This window comes from Anolis carolinensis, chromosome 2, assembly GCF_035594765.1.
Source record: "Anolis carolinensis isolate JA03-04 chromosome 2, rAnoCar3.1.pri, whole genome shotgun sequence".
Lineage (NCBI taxonomy): Eukaryota > Metazoa > Chordata > Lepidosauria > Squamata > Dactyloidae > Anolis > Anolis carolinensis.
In genome coordinates, this window is record NC_085842.1 from 138097062 (window position 1) to 138119018 (window position 21957).

General features: G+C 44.4%; 1 protein-coding gene across 1 annotated transcript; it reads left to right on the forward strand.

Annotated features, from left to right (window-relative positions):
- The first annotated feature begins 19306 nt into the window (after positions 1-19306).
- LOC100551989 (GTP-binding protein Rhes-like) lies at positions 19307-21047 on the forward strand. Its single transcript, XM_062970645.1, has one exon. It carries the CDS (start codon positions 19552-19554, stop codon positions 20176-20178), a length of 627 nt encoding a protein of 208 aa, XP_062826715.1. The 5' UTR covers positions 19307-19551; the 3' UTR covers positions 20179-21047.
- Positions 21048-21957: the final 910 nt, after the last annotated feature.

Sequence of the window (21957 nt, forward strand, 5' to 3'; positions counted from 1 at the left end):
AGTAAAATGACATGATGGCATTTCTTTAAACAAAAATGAAGAGGGTTGATAGCAAGGCGATAGGTCCAACATGCTGAGATTTCACAGAGAGCTGCTTGTGCTTGCTATTGAGAAGAAAGAACATTATACAAGAAATGTGGCCTTCTCCTGTGTATGCAATTGGCTATAATGTACATTGATATCCTTTTACCCATTTAAGTATGTGAGGAATACTTACAATCTCTGTCTCATGATTCCTCCCATAGACCTATTCAGACAGATTATTTATTATTTTATTAATGGGAAACTGATAGCTCAAGTTGAGAGATTATGATTATCATAAAAAGAATAAAGGGCCAGGTCTACAACTGTAGGCTACTTTGGCTTGTATTGGAAATAATGTATAAGAAAACAATAGGCTGCAGGGGTGAAACACAGGATTGGTAAGTTCGAGGATTCATTCAACCTAGTATAGGTTTTTAATTTTGTTTTAATAATGTGTGTATTGAGCTGCTTATGTAATGTGTGTTGCTGTTTTTATGCTTGTAAATTGCCCTGAGTCCCTTTGGGGAGAGAGGGCGGTATATAAATAAAGTTTTACTTACTTACTTACTTACTTACTTACTTACTTAGTACTCTCTCTCTTTTCTATGGACTCAAAGGGGAGAGGTGTTTCTTAAGATGTTCATCAAAATCGTGCAGTTCTGTATGGTCTACACAGCTATTCTCAGTGTATTTATTCATGACATTGCATTTAGTGCCATGGGCAGAGCATTCCTATGATATCAGGATAGGGGCAGAGGATAATTGTAGAAGAATTACCATGGCCTATGAGGCTCATAGCAGCTGGCACAGAAGTTGAAAGGCAGTTTCCATCCTCCACCACCCCACATTTGCTGGAATGTGTCCTACTCTTTGGTCTATTTTCACTGGAAGAAGAGTCCACAGCTCAAGAACTGCTTTAATCTCCTCTTCCATTACAAGAATCCAGGGAAAGGGAGGGCTTTGGATGGAGGTCAAAGTGGGCATGGCTTAGTCATCAATTTCATAAATAAATGCCATTTTGTTTGGATTGTTCTTGTTTATTCATTCAGTCACTTCCAACTCTTCGTGACCACATGGTCCAGTCCACGCCAGAGTTCCCTGTTGGCCATCGCCACCCCCAGCTCCTTCAAGGTCAAGCCAGTCACTTCAAGAATACCATCCATCTGCCTTGCCCTTGGTTGGCCCCTCTTTATCCTTCCATTTTCCCCAGAATCATTATATTCTCCAATAATTTGTTTAGGACCCAGCACAAAATAGAGATTTGAGGGAGATGCCTGAGGAGTGGCAATTCGTGCACATTTTCACATTTTGCAGGGGTTGTTTGCATGGTTTTCATTTGAAAACCTGGGAGGCTTGATTGATAGGGGGCTGAGATGCCACAAAATTGAAGCCTGATACAGTCTTTGGGCTGCCTTTTCTCCATCACACTCTAGGTAACCTAAAGCCTCTTCTGATCTGCCCCATCACAATCCCCATTTCATTCTACAAAGGATTCAGTGTTGTCGGCAGGTCAGTGGTAGTAGCAGAAAATTTTATTGCATCCCAAGAGGATTCCAGGAGGCAAACTTCACTTGCCAAGAGCACCGATTTGTTATCTCCCATGGCACTTAATAGGATGTCTTTAATTATTAGAATTGTAGCCACCTTAAAAAATTAAACACGAACATAAGTCCTCTAATTAGCAACTGTCTTCACTGATCTTCTTTAAGTCTCTCCAATGGACTGATAGAGGGGGGAAACCCAGCAATCACAAAGTGCTTCAAAGATCCTTACAGATTCTTTCAGGATTCACAAGATATTTCTCATCAGCACACCCTCAGAGCAGCTTTGCGTCAGGATCACTCTATTTGTTCCCAACAGAAAAACTCTGTCTTTATTATAATTTTTCCTGACACTCCATCTTTTTTGGGGGGGTTATCTTCTCGACATTTTTAGGCCAAAGAAGTTGGGAACAAATAGCTCCTTGTTTTAACACATTGCCTACCTCACAATTCAGAAACCTATTGGGGACTTCATTATAGTATTAGAAGGTATGACTGGCTATAATAAACCATAATGCTTAAAGGGTTGCCTTGATAGAGTAGGCTTTTATGGTTTTTCTTTAACAACCAGTGCTTAGCCATGTTGGCTGTAAAACTGTGGAACCATCCACACTGTAGAACAGACAAGGGTAAACATGTCACAAAATGACAAATCCCAGAAACCCTCAGCATTGAGCCATGGAAATTAAAATGATGTCAAATTGCTATCTATAGCATGTCTGCTGTGCAGAAGTTTCCGAAAGTGAGTAACTTCAGAACACAAAAGACCAGTGTCCTCAACTTTGAGAAATGGCTGATGGCCAAACTAGGTCATCAATCACTCAAAACAAAAGAAATTTGTAGCATTGCATTGGGTATAAGGACTTCCTGATGGAATCCATTCATCTAACCAAAGGTTTTTGTGTGCAGTATCCTACAAATGACAAGTCCAGTCTGTTTCAAGGAGGTAAGCGGCATGAAATAAGGAAATGAAAGGCACATCACCCAGCAGTGGCTGCAATTGAGGGAGGATGCATATGGACATGTAAGCAAAATTGGTGTGACAGACAACAAGGCTCACAGCTGCTTTTTGCAGTTCTTATTCTCTCTCTTAAGAAAATGGCAAAGTCAACAGGACAGCAACCGCCAACATCTTCAGTCTGGTACATTGCAATGGCACATCTCTTCTCTTCCAGAGAACTCTACCCTGTAGCCAAAGGCTATCTTTTCAAACTCCCTGTTCTTGGTGATATTTCACAGAGGCAAACATAGGCCAGGATGCCGTGGATCTGCATGTATTCTGGAGTTATTTTTCCCCTGAATTATATTTGGTATTTAGCAGTTACATTTATATTCTGCTCCTGTCTTCCAGTGGGCTCAAGGTAATGCATATGGCTCTCCCGATCTCACTTTATCTTCAAACCAACGCTTGGAGGAAAGTCAGGGAAGTGACTGGCTCAAGGTCACATTGCAGTGGAGTCTTACAGTGGACCACAGCCTGAACACTCTTGAGTTCTCGACCAGTGCTCTGAATGCAACACAACACTGGCTCTTACTTTAGGACTTTATTGCACAAGGTGACAAATAGGGTCACTGTCCATATTGTATAATATTGTGTGCTACCATTTCTGGCCCACCACCTCTCCCTGCAATAAAGCTGTTTCCTACTGCTGACACACAAAATCCTTCAGTGGGCTCTGATTGTGTCATGACCCCAGGACTTACCTATGCAATACTCTGCCAGCACAGAAGCGAGGTCGGGGGGGGGGGGCAGGATTGTCCTCATCTCCCCCTCCTCTCCCTCCACTCACTTTCCTAATAATTAAAATTAAAAAGGTTTTTTTTTTGTACCATGACTTCACAGTAACTGTTCCTTTAAAAAAATTAAACTATCCTTGTTCATAGATAAGGATAGATAATTTGGCTTCAAGGCTTCACAGTGCTTCAGCATCAGAAGTCATTGTGAAGGGTGCACGGGTGTGGGGAAGAGGTTTTATTTTGTGTGGGATAGGGGTTTGCGGTGCATGTATGGTCTGTCATGTGTAATATGTTGTGTGTTGTTGTTTGAATGTTATGGTGAACTTTTATATATATATTTAAAAATGCATGAGTAGAAAGCTTAGACTGAAAATAGTGGATAACATGTAAAACTAGCAAGACTATATGTTTTATGTTAAGTTACTGATAATAATATGATTGACTAACATAGATATGCATGTATATATCAAAATTATTGTTACCTGACTATATCTACTATGATTTGTTGTTCTGTTATGTACCATAACTATAATAAACTATTTACCCCCCACCCACCCAAAAAAAAAGAAGAAGAAAGAAAGAAAGAAAGAAAGAAAGAAAGTGAAATTCTGTTCCGAACACGTAGTCTGGCTGCAGGATCACGGGCCAGCAAAGTTACATTGCTGCATGACCACCAAGGTCATGTGATACTGTGGTTAGAAAGTTAGCCTATTTGAAATGTGGTGCTCTTGAGGAGTTTAACCAAGATGACTAAACTGAGGTTGTCATCCTTTGACCATATTATGAGAAGACAAGACTCCTTAGAAAAGACAATGATGCTTGGTAAGGTAGAAGGCAGTAAGAAAAGAGGAAGACTGCAATCCAGATGCATCTAGGCAATCAGGGAAGCCAAAGCTCTGAGTCTGCAAGTCTTGGGCAAGGTTGTTGATAACAGGGTGGCTTGAAGGTTTGTCATTCATAGGGTTGTCATGTGCTGAAAGTGACTTGAAGGCAGCTAATAACAACAAATGTCACTAGCAGGATGCTGGTCAGAGGATGCTGCTGATTAACAAGGCAAGATGGCGCTCTAGAATGGAGACATCTAGGCAGGTCTGCAAGCCTCTCCCAGTTGCTCAGCAGTCACTTGTGGTCAAGCCCATGAAGCCAGTGCAAGCAACTGTGACATGGGACTCTTAGTACCATGATAGGCCACCTAGGGGAGGCTGTGTTTAAACTTGATGAATTGGCCCTCAATTTATCTGTATTAATAGGCTGTAGTGAGGTTGAGGAGGTGAAGCTGGTTCTCGCAGATGCAGAGGTTCTCGCAGTTGGTTCTCGCAGAAGCAGAGGCAGCAGGAGGACATTTTTGCTCCCTGGCTTCAGGTAGGATTTGGCTAAGATTTGGCTAAGATTTTAAACTGAGTTTGGGCTTGGCTCCTGTGGTCAAAGTCTAACTGTTGTGTGACTGTTGTGTTGAAAGAGAGCCAGGTACTTAAGTTGATTGACAGCAGGCATTGTCCCCTGTTAATTGAGTTTCTGGGAAAGCTTTATTTGCCAGAAAAAGACACCTTTACTAACTATCCTTTGCAGTACATACAGGAAACAAAACAACATGAACAAATACACAAAGAGGTGGTTTGAGGCAGTCTGCACATAAAGTGCGTGCATATTACTTAACTGTACAAAGATCCCACTTTGCCACCACACTCACCAAGAGATGCAACAAAAGCAAAACATTCCCATCACATGCACCAGCTGCGGCATGTTCCGCTTTTTCACACAAAAAGTAGTCAACTACATCTGCTCCAAATGCAAACAGATGACTCTGATGGAGCAGAGGATCCAACAGCTCGAGCACCGTATTAAGACCCTTAAGGACATTCAGGCACTCGAGCTCTTCTTGGACACTGCACAACACGCTGCTGTAGATTTGCAGCCTGCATCACACCAACACCACCATGACCATGATCACGAACCTTATGGGGAGATCAACGCAAAGGTAGACAACCCTCAGGCTTGGAAGGAGGTCACCCATAGAAGGAGACACAGGACCAGGCAGCCTCCGCTGAACTCCTCTGCTCAGCTGGATTTACACAACAGATTTGATATTATTACACCATCAACATACAATCAGGAAACACATCTTGTGGAGGACCACAGTTTCTTAGATACTACTCAGTGGGCCACCCTTGATCAATGCGCAGGGGATAGCCCTGACGGGGACAGTGCATCACCACATTCACACTTATGTAATCATGCAAATGCTCCATCCCCAATCATAGACCAGGAGCAACAGGAACATCCTTGGGAGAGTAATGGGCTCTCGGATGTATCTCAATGGATTGTCATTGATGAATGCACTGGGGATGTTGAGGAGGAGGACAACACTTTACACCTACATGATTCACTTCAACAGGAACACTCTTCAGGGGACATACACACTGTCTTGCACAAAAGGGACCCTGTCAATCCTCAAAGGAAACAGGTCTTGGTAGTAGGTGACTCCCTCCTTAGAGGAACGGAAACCATCATTTCCAGACCGGATGGGATGGCTCGAGAAACATGCTGCCTCCCGGGGGCAAAAATACACCATATCACTCAGAGGCTCAGCAGGCTCCTAAAGCCCCATCACCCTCCCCACCTTATGTTGATTCATGTAGGTACCAATGACACCGCTAGGCATACTTTTCAAAAGATTACAAATGATTTTCGAGCTCTGGGAACAAAGCTAAAACTGTATAATGTACATGTGATCTTTTCATCCCTCCTCCCCGTTGTAGGACACGGCTCTACAAGGGCCGGAAAAATAGTACAGGTCAATAACTGGCTCAGAAAATGGTGTCAAGAGGAGCATTTTGGCTTCCTTGACCATGGTCTACTCTTCCAAGAGGATGGACTACTGGCAAGTGATGGGGTGCATCTCACACAAGTAGGAAAACATCTTTTTGCACACAGACTCACAAACCTCATCAGGCGCACTTTAAACTAGATCCACTGGGGGAGGGGAACAACAGCCTGGCGAACACTATATTACCCACGACTACAGGGAACCGCCAAAAGGCTAAACGGAGGGCTGCACAAACACAGCAAGGACCAAGTACAGAGAGCAGAATAATCCCAAATAAACAGCTCAAGGGGAGGTCACAGGGGCTTACATGTCTTTACACTAATGCTCAGAGCATGGGAAATAAGCAAGACGAACTCCAACTCTTAGCACAGCAGCACACATACGATGTCATAGGCATCACTGAAACCTGGTGGGATGACTCCCATCACTGGAATTTAACCATTGAGGGCTATAACCTCTTTCACAGAAATAGAACAAAGGGGAGAGGAGGGGGAGTAGCTTTATATGTCAAAAACAGTTACGTTGCAGAAGAAATGCAAGACTGTAATCCGGGAAACCAGCTTGAAAGCATCTGGATAAGAATCAAGGGAACCGGGACTCAAAAAGACCTTGTCGTGGGTGTTTACTACAGACCTCCGAGTCAGGATGAAGGACTTGATGAAGCTTTCTGTCAACAGCTGACCAAACAGGCACAAAGAAGAGATATAGTAGTCATGGGCGATTTCAATTATCCTGATATCTGCTGGAAAACAAACTCGGCCAAGAGTACAAAGTCCAACAAATTCCTTACTTGCCTTGCAGACAATTTTATGGTCCAGAATGTAGAAGAGGCAACAAGGGGATCAGCAACTCTTGATCTAATCTTAACAAATGTGGAAGACCTGATCAATACATTTGAAGTGGTTGGATCCTTAGGGGCAAGTGACCATGTGCTCCTGCAGTTTGCAATACAAAGGAATGCTGAAACTAAGACAAGTCAAACACGCATTCTGGACTTTAAGAGAGCTGACTTCCAAAAAATGAAGGAATTACTGAGCGGCATCCCATGGACGCCAATATTAAAAAACAAGAGATTTAAGGATGGATGGGAGTTTTTCAAAAGTGAAATACTCAAGGCGCAAATGCAAGCAGTGCCAACAAAGAAGAAAAATAAGACAAATGCAAAGAAGCCAGAATGGATGTCCAAAGAACTTCTAACTGAGCTAAAGCTCAAAAGTGACATGCACAAGAAGTGGAAAAGGGGAGAAATCACCAAAGAAGAATTCAAACGTATAGCCAACTCCTGTAGGGAAAAGGTTCGCAAGGCTAAAGCGAAAATGAGCTCAGGCTTGCCAGGGACATAAAAAACAACAAAAAAGGTTTTTTTGCTTACGTTGGTAGAAAAAGGAAGAAAAAGGAGGCGATAGGGCCACTGCAAGGAGAAGATGGGGTGATGGTGACAGGGGATAGGGAAAAGGCAGAACTGCTTAATGCCTTCTTTGCCTCGGTCTTCTCACAAAAAGAAAGCCATCTTCAACCTCAGCAACATGGAATAGACGAAGGATTGGGGGAAATCCAACCCCAAATAGGGAAACAAGTTGTCCAGGAACACCTGGCCACTCTAAACGAATTCAAGTCGCCAGGGCCAGATCAGCTACATCCAAGAGTATTGAAGGAATTAGTGGAAGTTATTTCAGAACCACTAGCAATTATCTTCGAGAGTTCTTGGAGAACAGGAGAAGTCCCAGCAGATTGGAGGAGGGTGAATGTTGTCCCTATCTTCAAGAAGGGAAAAAAGAACGACCCAAACAATTACCGTCCGGTCAGCCTCACATCAATACCAGGCAAGATTCTGGAAGAGATCATTAAGGAAGTGGTCTGCAAACACTTAGAAACAAATGCGGTCACTGCTAATAGTCAACACGGATTTACCAAAAACAAGTCATGCCAGACTAATCTGATCTCTTTTTTCGATAGAGTTACGAGTTGGGTCGATACAGGGAATGCCGTGGATGTAGCGTACCTGGATTTCAGTAAGGCCTTCGACAAAGTCCCCCACGACCTTCTGGCAAACAAACTAGTAAAATGTGGGCTAGACAAAACTACGGTTAGGTGGATCTGCAATTGGCTAAACGAACGAACCCAAAGGGTGCTCACCAATGCGTCGTCTTCATCATGGAAAGAAGTGACAAGTGGAGTGCCGCAGGGCTCCGTCCTGGGCCCGGTTCTGTTCAACATCTTTATTAACGACTTAGACGAAGGGTTAGAAGGCACGATCATCAAGTTTGCAGACGACACAAAACTGGAAGGGATAGCTAACACTCCAGAAGACAGGAGCAGAATTCAAAACGATCTTGACAGACTAGAGAGATGGGCCAAAACTAACAAAATGAAGTTCAACAGGGACAAATGCAAGATACTTCACTTCGGCAGAAAAAATGGAAATCAAAGATACAGAATGGGGGACGCCTGGCTTGACAGCAGTGTGTGCGAAAAAGACCTTGGAGTCCTCGTGGACAACAAGTTAAACATGAGCCTACAATGTGATGCGGCAGCTAAAAAAGCCAATGGGATTTTGGCCTGCATCAATAGAGGAATAGCGTCTAGATCCAGGGAAGTCATGCTCCCCCTCTGTTCTGCCTTGGTCAGACCACACCTGGAATACTGTGTCCAATTTTGGGCACCGCAGATGAAGGGAGATGTTGACAAGCTGGAAAGCGTCCAGAGGAGGGCAACTAAAATGATTAAGGGTCTGGAGAACAAGCCCTATGAGGAGCGGCTTAAAGAGCTGGGCATGTTTAACATGCAGAAGAGAAGGCTGAGAGGAGACATGATAGCCATGTACAAATACGTGAGGGGAAGTCATAGGGAGGAGGGAGCAAGCTTGTTTTCTGCTGCCCTGCAGACTAGGACACGGAACAATGGCTTCAAACTACAGGAAAGGAGATTCCACCTGAACATCAGGAAGAACTTCCTCACTGTGGGGGCTGTTCGGCAGTGGAACTCTCTCCCCCGGACTGTGGTGGAGGCTCCTTCCTTGGAAGCTTTTAAGCAGAGGCTGGATGGCCATCTGTCGGGGGTGCTTTGAATGCGATTTCCTGCTTCTTAGCAGGGGGTTGGACTAGATGGCCCATGAGGTCTCTTCCAACTCTACTATTCTATGATTCTATGATTCTATGATTCTAAGCTGCAATTGCAGCAGCTGCTGTCACTGCTGCTGCCATCTTAACTGGCTTCCCCAGGACTACAGCTATAGTGAGTAAACACAACTACAGGGAGAGACTGTCCATATGGCCCCTGGAGAATGGGCAGATAAGAGAGTCCAGACCTTCCTTATCTAAATGTGATCTTCTTAATTGCAGAAGAACACATGACCCCAGGAGCAAAGGATGCCCCTTTATTTCAGAGTACTATACAGTTACTCCAGTTACCAATTTATAGTGGGCTCTGTTTAGTCTCTTTCCCCATGACAGGAAATGCCTGTTGGAAGCTAAGCTGTTAATGGCTATAATCTATTAATGGCAAGCAGAAAATAGAGTAACGCTGACTCCGGTACCTGTGAGTGTCTTCTTAACTGCAGCTCAGAAGGCTGGACAGCACAGCCTTGGGCAAATGGAAGCCACGGGCATTGGCCACCATTTTTGGGGAAGAAAGATCCCAAATTCTAACACAGTTGACACTGGGAAACTTTATAAAGGGGATAGGCAACTGGCAGAAATCTCAGATGATACTGAAAATCTTGTTGCAAAAAAATCTATTCAGGCTGGTGACAAGTGTGGCGAGGGCAGGGGAAGAAAGCAGGATAACAACAACAACAACAATTTTCAATCACCAGTCACCACACATACTGCAGGCATGGAGAACGCTGGCAGGCATGACGCCCAATTTTCTACCCAAAACCCTAAAGCACATGTGTTTTTGGCCAGCACACATACACCTCAGAATCGTAAATGTACGAAAGTTATAAAAAAACAGGATATAATACAGAAGATACTAAAAATAAAGATATCATGGAGATCTGAAACGTTTCTACTGGGGATGCATGAACAAAGACTGGATAAAACACAGATAAATTACTATTTCTGTTAACAATAGCTGAAAACATCTGCTATGCAAGATTATGGAAAAAGAAAGAGGTGCCAGAAGAAGAAGAGTGGATGACAAAAATCTTAGAAATAAGAAATATGGACAGACTTACTTATCTAATTTTAAAAAACAAGGGGAACCCAATGAAAGTGACAGACTGGAATCAAATTACAGAGTATTTAAGACAAGAAAAGAAGAAGATAATGACATGAAGAGGACCAGAATATACATCCAAAGAGAGTGAAAAAGAAGATATTGGGGGGGGGGGGGGGGGAGAGAGAGAGAGAGATTGAGAGAGAGAGAGAGAGAGAGAGAGAGGGAAAATAAGAAAAAGATTGAGAATGAAAAGAAGAAAAAAATCTCATAGAAGATGACCGGAAGCAGAAATGATTTTTTTTAAGGGGGAAGGGGATTTGATACAAGGGAGAAAAACTTAATAAAGATGATTTTTAAAAAAAAGTTATTTTTGGTAAAATTGCACTCTGGGTGGAAACAAAGCTACACACTATGGTCAAGAGCCTATATCATCACTGGCAAATCTATGCCAGCACATCAAGCCTTCACTTCCATTTCTTCCACTCTCAAGTCACCCCTGGCCAATCAGAAGCCAGTTGGGCAATGGGGTCTTGAACACCATCCAGCAATGGTTTTGCATGCTGGAGGAACAAAGAGGATCCACTTCCCAGATCTTTGGACATCATGTTTAAAGTACAGGACAGTCATGCCTCCACCTTTATCCCATCTGCAAATTTGTAGCCACACTGGCCACTGAGGGACCACAAAAGGAAGCCCTAGTGCCTTCCAGATGAAGTTACAAGTATAGGCCCCTCGACGGATTGCCACCTTGTTGTGGTGAGGGAGCTTGCATGTTCCAATGAACCTGTGGGCGTAACCACCGGAGTCATGCACTCCCAGGGTGGGCCGTAGGGGAGGTTCCAGACCAAGTACAATCAAAGACCTCAATGGCGGATCAGGCAGAAGATAACATGGTACATGCTACAAAGGTTGTGAAGGTAGAAGATAACATGGTACATTTTACAATGGCTGTGAAGGCAAAAGAAGGCTGCAACAGACTGAGAAGCAACTATCATCGTGTTAACCACGCCACTGGTTGGGACCCTCAGTCTGTGAAGACTATGTGTTGATTGGTTGTGCACCAACCTCCACACATTAAAAAAAAACCTCACGCACAGGCATCTTCCAAGAACTTGGAAAGCCATTATACTCGGACAACAAGGGATCACCTAAGTAACAAGTATAGGAGTGTTTTGCCACAAGGAGGGACTGGCTATTTCCTTCCACAATGAAATTTAAAGTATGTACACAGATGTAATGGGCCCTTGTGGGGTTTTGGAAGGAGGCGCTGGGCAAAACCATGCTTCCCTGAGGTTAATTCTCCTCATTTCAGTTGAAACTGTTTTCAAAAATTCTGTTTTGCGGTGGGCATTGTCCTCCAGAGGGTCTGTCTGCCGCATTTTATTCATTTCAAGCCCAATGGATGGGTCATCCCAGCATACCTCTATTCAGTGAGGACACAATGTGGGGAACCCAGGGGCATGCTTTTTTTAAAAAAAGAAAGAAAAAATGGAGGAATCACAAGATTGCTTTGTCATGTGGAGAAGTCAGCTTAGGCCAACCTTGCCCCATCAAACCAAACCAAATTACAGTCACGACAATTAGTTCTTCTAGGTCAGCTCTTACTGCCACTTTTTTCCTGTGCAAATGTAGCATTTGCTAATGGCACTTCCTGCTCAGTGACTCCAGCCAGTAGCGGGAGGGGGACTGGGGAGGGGGGGACCGGGACGTGTATCTAGTGTACCTTGCAAGAACACACTAGGTAATTTTCTCTCAGGCTTTAGGTACTCTAAAGATTGATCAGCTCTAATTTGGAGCCATATGTTTTAGCCTAAAGAGATTCTACTTGAACTGATACAGCAGAGCAGCTGAGAGGTGCTATTCCCCTGAAAGGCGATGGCAAGGAGATGGAGAAGCAGGAACAAATGCGGGAACTATGACCAACTTTCTATTTTAAATATCAGTTGGTCCAGTCTTTGCTCTGAGCAGGGGTACTATTCATATTATGCAATGTCAGCAGCCCCCATTAAACAGGACTTTATATCTTGTCTGCAAAATGTCATACTGCTCATTTGTTCTTTCTTTGTCTAATGTAGATGTTGGGGTCAGTAATTTTCTCATATGGCTGCAAATCATTGGTCTTTTCCCGGGCCCGGGCTGTGGCGCAAGCTGGTGAGCAGCCAGCTGAGACCAATCACTCTAACCAGGAGGTCATGAGTTTGAGGCCCACTCGGAGCCTGTGTTTGTCTTGTCTTTGTTCTATGTTAAAAGGCATTGAATGTTTGCCTATATGTGTAATGTGATCCGCCCTGAGTTCCCTTCAGGGTGAGAAGGGCAGAATATAAATGCTGTAAATAAAATAATAAATAAATTTTCCCTTGGCCACGAGAAAAGGGGGAGGCAAACATAATACAACAAGAATGCATGTGCTCAAGGAGATGAAAAGGAAGCAAGAAAGAACCTATAATCCTATAACAGCAGTTTTGCTTTCTTACTCTTCTGTCGTCCCAGGCTGAACAGTGATTGGTTTTCTGGCCTTAATCATTACAAGAAATGCAATGCAGATATAGGATGGTTGACTCCAGGCTTGACAACATTCAATGTGAAAGGGATCCAGGAGGCTTAGTATACCGCAAGCTGAACACATGTGATACAGCAGCTAAAAAAGCAAATGCAATTCTAGGCTGCGTCAATTGTGTCTAGATCCAGTCCCATTCTATTCTGCTCTCTATTTATACTCTCAGCTATACTCTACTCTCAGATCAAGAACTGAAAACGGAATGTTGGTGGACAGGGTAAGATTTAAAGATGGGCTTAAAACCAACTGTGGCATAGACACCGAGATCTGGGAAGTCCTGGCCCTTGAGCGCTCCAACAGGAGGTCAGCTGTGTCCAACAATGCTGTGGAATTCAAAGAGGCATGAATGGAGGGTGAAAAGGAGAAATGGGCCTATTGGAAGGTGAATCAAGCCAACCCTGACCAGGACCGCCTTCCATTTGGAAACAGATGTCATCTCTGCGAAAGAACATGCAGATCAAGAATAGGTCTCTACAGTCACCTACGGACCCACCACCAAGACCCTACACTTGAAAGGCAATCCTACTCGGCCACAGGGGATCACCTATGATGATGACTCTAGTCTGCTTTGCTCAGACCTCATCTGGAATACAGAGTTCAGTTTTGAGCACTACAATTGAAGATGGATATTTATAAGCTGAAAGGTGTCCTGAGAAGAGTGACCAAAATGACCAATAGTTTGGAAACCAAGTCCTGTGAGGAGTGGCTGAGGGAGCTGGGTATAGAGAAGAGAAGATTCAAAGGTGACATAACAGCCACATTTGCAAGGATGTCACATTGAAAGTGAAGCAAACTTTTTTTTTTTTGCTGCTCCAGTGGCTAGGACATAGAGCAATGGATTCAGACTACAGGAAAAGATATTCCACAGAACCATTAGTAAGAATTACCTGATAGTAAGAACTATTTGACAATAGATTATTCTACCTCGGATTGTGGAGATTTTTAAGCAGAGGTTAGATAGCCATCTGCCGGAAGTGCTTTTATTGTGCATTCCTGCAGGGCAGAATTGGGCTGGATTGGATGGCCTTTATGGTCTCTTCCAAATCCAAAATTACCACCATATAACTAAACTGCTTCCTTAGTCAGAATCACTCAGAGATTTAGTTTGGTAGTACAGTAGAGTCTCGCTTATCCAACCTTCGCTCATCCAACGTTCTGTATTATCCAATGCAGTTTGCTTCCCGCCACAGCTGTTTCTCTAGGCAGCAATACGCAATGGGCCAACACGCCCAACAACAACTCAAGTGCAGCCATGCTCCCAAACCAAGGAAGCATGGCTTTTTTGGGGAGGGGGGAGAACACCGCTACAGTACAGCAAATCAAATTGTAGCCTCATTCCAAAAGTTTATTAAAGGCACCCGTGTCTTGTCTCACTTCTATGGCATTACAAATTTAAAGGAAAGGCCAGCTTTTCCTATTTAATGGAAGCTATGCAAGAAAGTGAATTTCACCAGCCTACAAACAAGCTGACTACAGCATCTTGATGAGGCAGCAAGAAAAAAAAAACTGCCTACATGACAAAACAATTCCAAATCTTGACCTAAAATGGCCTTGTGTGCCATTTTAGCCAAAAAGATGAGAAACGCACTTATTAGTCAGTCAGTCAATCAATCAATCAATCAATCAATCAATCAATCAATCAATGTAAAGTAGTTCAGGAGGTATATACTTACTGTAGTCTTCCTTTATGCAGACATTGTGTGTCCGGTAATTACCGTATTTTTCCCTGCTCTCTTTTTGAATCTTCATTTTACGGCCCAGGGCTTTATAGCAGACCTTTGAATTGAACCCAAAAAGAAACTGGCTAGGAGAGCTCAAGGTTGAATGAAGGAATATTGAACCTGAATAGTGAACATGAATCTCCAAGACCAACTGGGAGCAATAGCATATGCATGAAAACAATGTGCAATCTATGAGTTGATTCCTTTGAGATGGAAAGAGTGACTTGCCCAAGGTTATGGGGTGAGCTTCCATAGCTGAGTGGGATTTAGTCCCTGGCCTCCCAGAGTCTTAGAGCCCTTCCAGACAGCCTCTTAATCCGAGACAAAGAACTGAGATAAAAAAATTGTGGTACCTGTGGTCCAAACACAGAGCTCTCAGTCCTGATAAATGGCCCCCCTTTGTCCTGAAAAGCTTGGTTACAGCGGATTTTTCAAAATGGATGTAAGACATCAGCTGGAAGTTTTCTTTTATTTTTTCCTGATTGACCCTCTGAGATGTGCTAGACCTTATAAGTGCTGATGCAGATACTGTATAAGAAAATGCACACAAACATATTTTTGTCCCCACCCTCCTGCTGCCTTACATTTGTCCCTTAAACCCCGTTTCCCTTTGAGGTCACTTGCCTACCATGCTGTTGCTCACTGAGTAAATTGTTTAAACTGTTTAATTTCAGGAATATGAGAACAAAGAAATGGTTGGAGAGATTTCTCAAGGGAATTGCTGTCCTCTCTGCTTCCATTTAGTCACCTGTGTGTCTGTAGCTCCATTTGTTTACATCTCTTATATGCGGTTTCAGAATTATAAAATGAGGATAATAGCAGTACACATCAGTGTATTGCAAGCAAATCTTGTGGGTTTTTTGTTTTTGTTTTTTGCTTCAGGGATATACAGTCCTCCATAGCAGCACATTTTTGGCAGATTGCGAATTTTAAGATAATCTTTTTAACACATGTTTTTATCCAATCCCATGTGCATTTTTGATGTGTGTCATCTAGCCACCCCCGCTTTTATTCCAGTTTCCCCCCGGATTTTATGGCATGTGTAGAAGGAACCCAAATCAGGAATCCAAATCATCACACTACATTGTTTTTCTGTTTTTCTGTAGAGTGCCTATACTTGTTTAAAAATTCCAGTTCCCTCTATTTACAGTCTCTCGCCATGTGTAAACAAAATCTGGCAATTGGAGTAGCACATCCAATGGCAGTCCAAGAATGCTTGAGGGCATGACAAAACTAGTTTGTCTTTAAAATGCCTCCAGATTACTTTTTGGTTTCTGCTGAGACTCATTGGGACGTCCCTGGCAAGTTGACCCTAGGAACAAGCACTGGTGTGACCTTCACATGTGTTTTTACAAGTTTCCCCCCATATCTTTATTTATCTATAACAGTGGTTCTCAACCTGTGAGTCTCCAAGTGTTTTGGCCTACCGTTCCCAGGAATCCCAGCCAGTTTACCAGCTGTTAGGATTTCTGGGAGTTAAAGGCCAAAAACATTTGGGGACCCACAGGTTGAGAACCACTGATCTCAATTATTATCCTTCTCTGTGGAGGGGGAAATCCCAAGGGTGCCCTTGTTGTAAAGGGAAGGAAATGGAAAGAAACTCTGAGTGCTTAGGAAACATCACCACAACATACACACAGAGAAAGAGAGAAAGGGAGCATTTAAATGAGCTTCCTTCTTTGTCTGGAAATGGACTAACCCACTGTCTCTTAGCAGACCTTCCACCTAATGATTAACAGGGATAAAACATACTAATCAATTGTACTGAAAATGAATGTAACAAGAGCTAACAGCAACTACAGTGGACCTTTAAGCCTAATTTCCATTATCAGATTCAGCTCATTGAATGCTCTGGATTTACTTATGCCTTGATTCATCATTCAGTAACTGATTTAGTAGGTCTGCTCTAGGATTCCAGCTTTGGTGGTTGTCTTTGCCTTTCTGACTTCTAAACAGTATATGAAAGTTAACCAGCTCCCAAGACCTTCCTATTCATCTGAAGATGCTGTCCTTTCTTTGTCTTTTGGTTTATTCATAGGGTTTTCGTAGGCAAGGAATAGAATCATAGAATTGTAGAGTTGGAAGAGACCTTGTAGGCCATCCAGTCCAACCTCCTGCCAAGAAGCTGGAAAATCGCATTCAAAACACCCCCGACAGATGGCCATCCAGCCTCTGCTTAAAAGCCTCCAAAGAAGGAGCCTCCACCACAGCCGGGGGGAGAGAGTTCCACTGTCGAACAGCCCTCACAGTGAGGAAGTTCTTCCTGATGTTCAGGTGGAATCTCCTTTCCTGTAGTTTGAAGCCATTGTTCCGCGTCCTAGTCTGCAGGGCAGCAGAAAACAAGCTTGTTCCCTCCTCCCTATGACTTCCCCTCACATATTTATGCATGGCCATTATGTCTCCTCTCAGCCTTCTCTTCTGCAGGCTAAACATGCCCAGCTCTTTAAGCCTCTCCTCATAGGGCTTGTTCTCCAGACCCTTGATCATTTTAGTTGTTCTCCTCTGGACGCTTTCCATCTTGTCAACATCTCCCTTCAACAGCGGTGCCCAGAATTGCACACAGTATTCCAGATGTGGTCTGACCAAGGCAGAATAGAAAGGTAGCATGACTTCCCTGGAGCTAGACACTAGACTTCTATTAATGCAGGGGGAAATCCCATTGGCTCTTTTTGCTCAGAAGTGGTTTTGCCAATTTCTTTCTCTGAAATGTAGCCTATACCACACAGTGTTATTTGGCAGTCTCCCATCCAAGAGCTGACAAAGAATGACCTGCTTAGCTTGAAAGCTCAGATGAGATCAGGTGCCTTCAGGTTGTATTGAAGGTCTAACACAGGCATGTGCAAACTTGGGCCCTCCAGGTGTTTTGGACTTCAATTCCCACAATTCCTAACAGCCTAAATGAAGTTCAAAACACGTGGAGGGCCAAAGTTTGCCCAAGTCTGGTCTAACGCCACACTGAAGTGTGAGCCCAAATGGGGCTGAGCAATGAGGGCTGTGTTTAAGCTTTGGCCAATCCTCTGGGAAGTCAGGATTTGAATCCAGTTCTGGAGACTCATTGGGTGACATCAGGCAAGTTTCACTCCCTTGGTCTGAGGAAGGCAATGACAAACTCGCTCTGAATATATCTTGCCAAAAACAAACAAACACACCCCACTAGGGACATAGTTCTATGGTGGAATAAACTTCAAGGCACATAACAGTGATGTCAGTTAGAGGCAGAAGATGGCTGAACCGAAGGAGACTCCTCATCCTGGTCAAAGAAGTGCCTCCAAAGCCCTGTGATTCTAATTACAAATTAAGCCCGGCTCCTTCTACACTGCCATATAAAATCCAGATTATCTGCTTTGAACTGGATCATATGGCAGTGTAGAATCATATAATCCAGTTCAAAGCAAATAATCTGGATTTTATGGCAGTGTAGATCCAGCCCCAGTTGTCCTGGTGTTCGTTCAAGCTATCACAGGGTTTTCTTGGCCAAATTGTTCAGAAGAGGTTAGCAACCGAAAAGAAGGTGGCTGGGGCCTTTCTCTATTTAATGTGTTGTCGAAGGCTTTCATGGCCAGAATCACTGGGTTGCTGTGAGCTTTCCAGCCTGTATGGCCATATCCCAGAAGCATTCTCTCCTGACGTTTCACCCACATCTATGGCAGGCATCCTCAGAGGTTGTGGGGTCTGGTGGAAACTAGGCAAGAGGGGTTTATATATCTGTGGAAGGTCGAGGGTGGGAGAAAGAACTCTGGTCTATTTGCGCCAAGTGTGAATGTTTCAATTGACCACTTTGATTAGTATTGAATAGCCTGGCAGCTTCAAAGATTGGCTGCTTCCTCCCGGGGAGAATCCTTTGTTGGGAGGTTAGCTGGTCCTGATTGTTTCATGTCTGGAATTCCCGTTTTCAGAATGTTGTTCTTTATTTACTGTTCTGATTGTAGAGATTTTTTAAATACTGGTAGCCAGATTGTGTTCATCTTCATGGTTTCTCCCAAACTAGACTTTCCACAGATGTATAAACCCCACATGCCTAGTTTCCAAGAGGCCTCACAACCTCTGAGGATGCCTGCCAGAGATGTGGGCGAAATCTGAGGAAAGAATGCTTCTGGAACACGGCCAGCCAGCCCGGAAAACTCACATTAAATTTCTCTATTTAATGTGTTGCAAATGCAGAAAAGGATGGCTTCCTTTTGAATTCCGTCGGACAACTTCACACAAAGAAAATTCACATTAGTGAAGAGTAGGATCAGGAAAGAGAACGTTAAGATTGTTAATGGATCTGATCATGGATAAAGACATTCATGTCTTTATTTCGATCTGGATTCGATCTTCGTCCCAAGCACAACTCGCGCCGTTTTCTGTCGGATGTTGTGAACTCAAGCCAGTCTACAGGACCCCCCACGTTGCTCTTCGGAACCCTGCCCCTCCTTCCGCGCTCCCCGCCCCGCCACAAGGACAACTTGGCGACCCGTAAAGCAGCAGGAAGAGGCCTCGGGTGGCGGGCTTCCTCTGGGACTTCGACGGAGCGCAAAGCGAGGGAGTAGCGCGCGCGGCGCAAAGCCTCCCTCGAGCCTCCTTGCGCGCGCCCAAGCTGAGCGCGCGCTCCCGCCTGCTCTGGGTCCTCTTTCTCTCCAGGGACTGGGATCGGATTTCAAGGAGGGCGCTGATTGGCCCAGAGCGCCCCCTGTCCCATCCCCCGTCCCCACCCAGCCCAGCATCGCCCACAGCCGGGATTGGAGAGACAGCTGAGATGCGCCTGTCTGCTTGTGTGTCCGTGTGGGCGTGTGTGTGTTGAGCATAAATACACGGGAGACTGGAAGCTGCCTCTATTCATCTTCCAGGAGAAGTTGGAGAGCCTGACTAAAGGCATACTTGGCCCAGAGAGGCTCAGCAAAGCCACCTTGCCTCCAGGTGCCTCCCGGAACCCACTTTGGGCTTGAACCTCCTCCTCTTTGCCCCTTCTGCCCACCAGAGAGAGATCCCGAGAGCAGCAGCATGTCCCTGGCAGTGAAGGAGAAGAGCCAGGTGCGGCTGGTGTTCCTGGGGGCGGCCGGGGTGGGCAAGACGGCCCTGATCCAGCGCTTCCTCCAGGACACCTTTGAGCCCAAGCACCGGCGGACGGTGGAGGAGCTGCACAGCAAGGAGTACCAGGTGAGCGGTGCCACCATCAAGGTGGAGATCCTGGACACCAGCGGCAGCTACTCCTTCCCGGCCATGCGCAAGCTCTCCATCCAGAACAGTGATGCCTTCGCTTTGGTCTACGCCGTGGACGACGCCGAGTCCTTTGAGTGCGTCAAGTCCTTGCATGAGGAGATCCTGGAGCTGAAGGAGGACAAGTTCCCCCCCATTGTGGTGGTGGGCAACAAGGCGGAGGTCGGCGGGCTCCGGCAGGTGCTTCCCGAGGATGCCCTGTCGCTGGTGGAGCTGGACTGGAACAGCCGTTTCTTGGAGGCATCTGCCAAGGAGAACGAGAATGTGGTGGAGGTCTTCAGGGAGCTGCTCCAACAAGCCAACCTGCCCAGCCGGCTGAGCCCGGCCTTGCGCAGGAGACGGGAGACCTTGCCCAAAGAGCCTCCCCTTCGGCCCCCCATGAACAAAGCCAACAGTTGTACTGTCTGTTGAACCAGGGGAGAGTGACAGCTGCTGTATATACATGACTACAGATGTGTACAGCCCCGGCAGCCAGCATACAGAGAGCCGATCGCAACAGCCCTCACCACAGTCAGCATTATGGTACTACTCAGTCTCATTTTTTGTTTTTGTGTTTTGGGGAGGGTGCTTAGAAATAATTTGTGAACTTGCCATAGCTTGCCATCATGATGACCCTTGTGATTCCAGCCTGAAAGCCACAGGTATTGTGTCCATTTCATGCATTCATTTTTGAATTGACACCCAAAGAATCGGGTATCTCCGATTCCTGTCCATAGTGTTAGACCTAGGATCTGCCTTGTCCCTGATCCCAACCAAGACTGGAAGTGATTCCTTTTGGTCATGGACTTCAGTGAGAACCACTTGGAAATGAGTGACTAAGGAGCAAAGCAGAGATGAGCAACCAAATAGACCGAGGTTTGAAGTGAGGTGGCTGTTGGTGGTGCGGTGCAAAGTCAGAACGCAAGATTTGGCCATCTTTTAGGTGACACAACATCTGTTTGCATTTCCTAAGTGACTAAACAAGACTCTGTATACTTGAAGATCAGAAGGACTTTTTGTGTGTATATCTACTGAACAACAGGTGTGTGCTGTGAACACAAGGTATATGTGTGTGTGTATCTGTGTGCGTAACCCTTTCTATTTTACTTTCCACATTGACTCCTTGCATGCACATGCTATTTATTGCTCAAATTTGGTTTTACTTTGAGATGACAATTATGTCTGAGGAATTTCTGCATATATACTATGGATCGAAGTATTCCATGGGTCAGTTTGTCTGGTCTGGGTTATTATTTTTTAAGAATTTCAAAGTTAGTATCTAATAAAACAAAATGAAAATATTTGTGAGGAGTGTGCTTTTTAAAATATATATTATTTGCTACAAAGAGGTGGAGTAGAAAATATATACACATATACACTTTAAAACTTGGTAAGAGTAACCTTTTTACAGTTTCTAGATATGGTTTATGCTTTTGGGATCCTGTCTGTGTAAGACATCCACCCTGCTGAGTTTGCATAGTTTTGTATGCTCTTCTGGTTTGTTTGACAGATGCAAGAGTCCAGGGACAGGATTGTCACATTTTCCTCCTGGGAGTGGCTGCGGCTGAAACTCTCAGGAACCGTGGAGTCTCAGGAGGAGGGCCAGCGGATAACTCCTCAGCTGGGCTTCTGTTTTGCAGAGTAAACTGCGAATGTACAATCATGTTGGGGAGAAATACAAAAGAAACACTACACTGCACATCGTCAAACCATTTTCTGGGAAATAAGTCCCATTAGTGTCAGTGGACTGCAATTGTAAGTAATGCTGTTCAGGATTCCAGCTCAAAGAGATTATTCACAACCGCTTTGCCACTCTAGTGTTACCAAGTTAGAAACAGGTACAATTTGTTCTTTCACTGTGATAAATGATAGAGATGATGATATTTCATGTCTCAGAATAAAAACATAGATACACTTGCACTTAAACTGGAGAAAAGGAAGAATGATGGAGATTGTACTTCTGACTGGTCTTGTTACGTGACTATGAAATGAAATCTTGCTTGGGAAATATTAGAAACTCTGAATCTTAGAGTTGGAAGAGACCCCAAAGACCATCCAGTCCAACCTAGTTTTGCAATGCAGTCATCCATAATCAAAGCACTCAACTCAAGGAGATGCCTCCAGACTCCAAGGCATTGTGCTCTCCTCTCAAACAGCTCTTATCATCAGGAAGTTCTTTCTAATACTTTTCCTAATGTGACATACTCAATT

Excerpts from the sequence above, each read along its gene's own strand:
- LOC100551989 (XM_062970645.1), top strand. The coding sequence starts at position 19,552 with ATGTCCCTGGCAGTGAAGGAGAAGAGCCAGGTGCGGCTGGTGTTCCTG.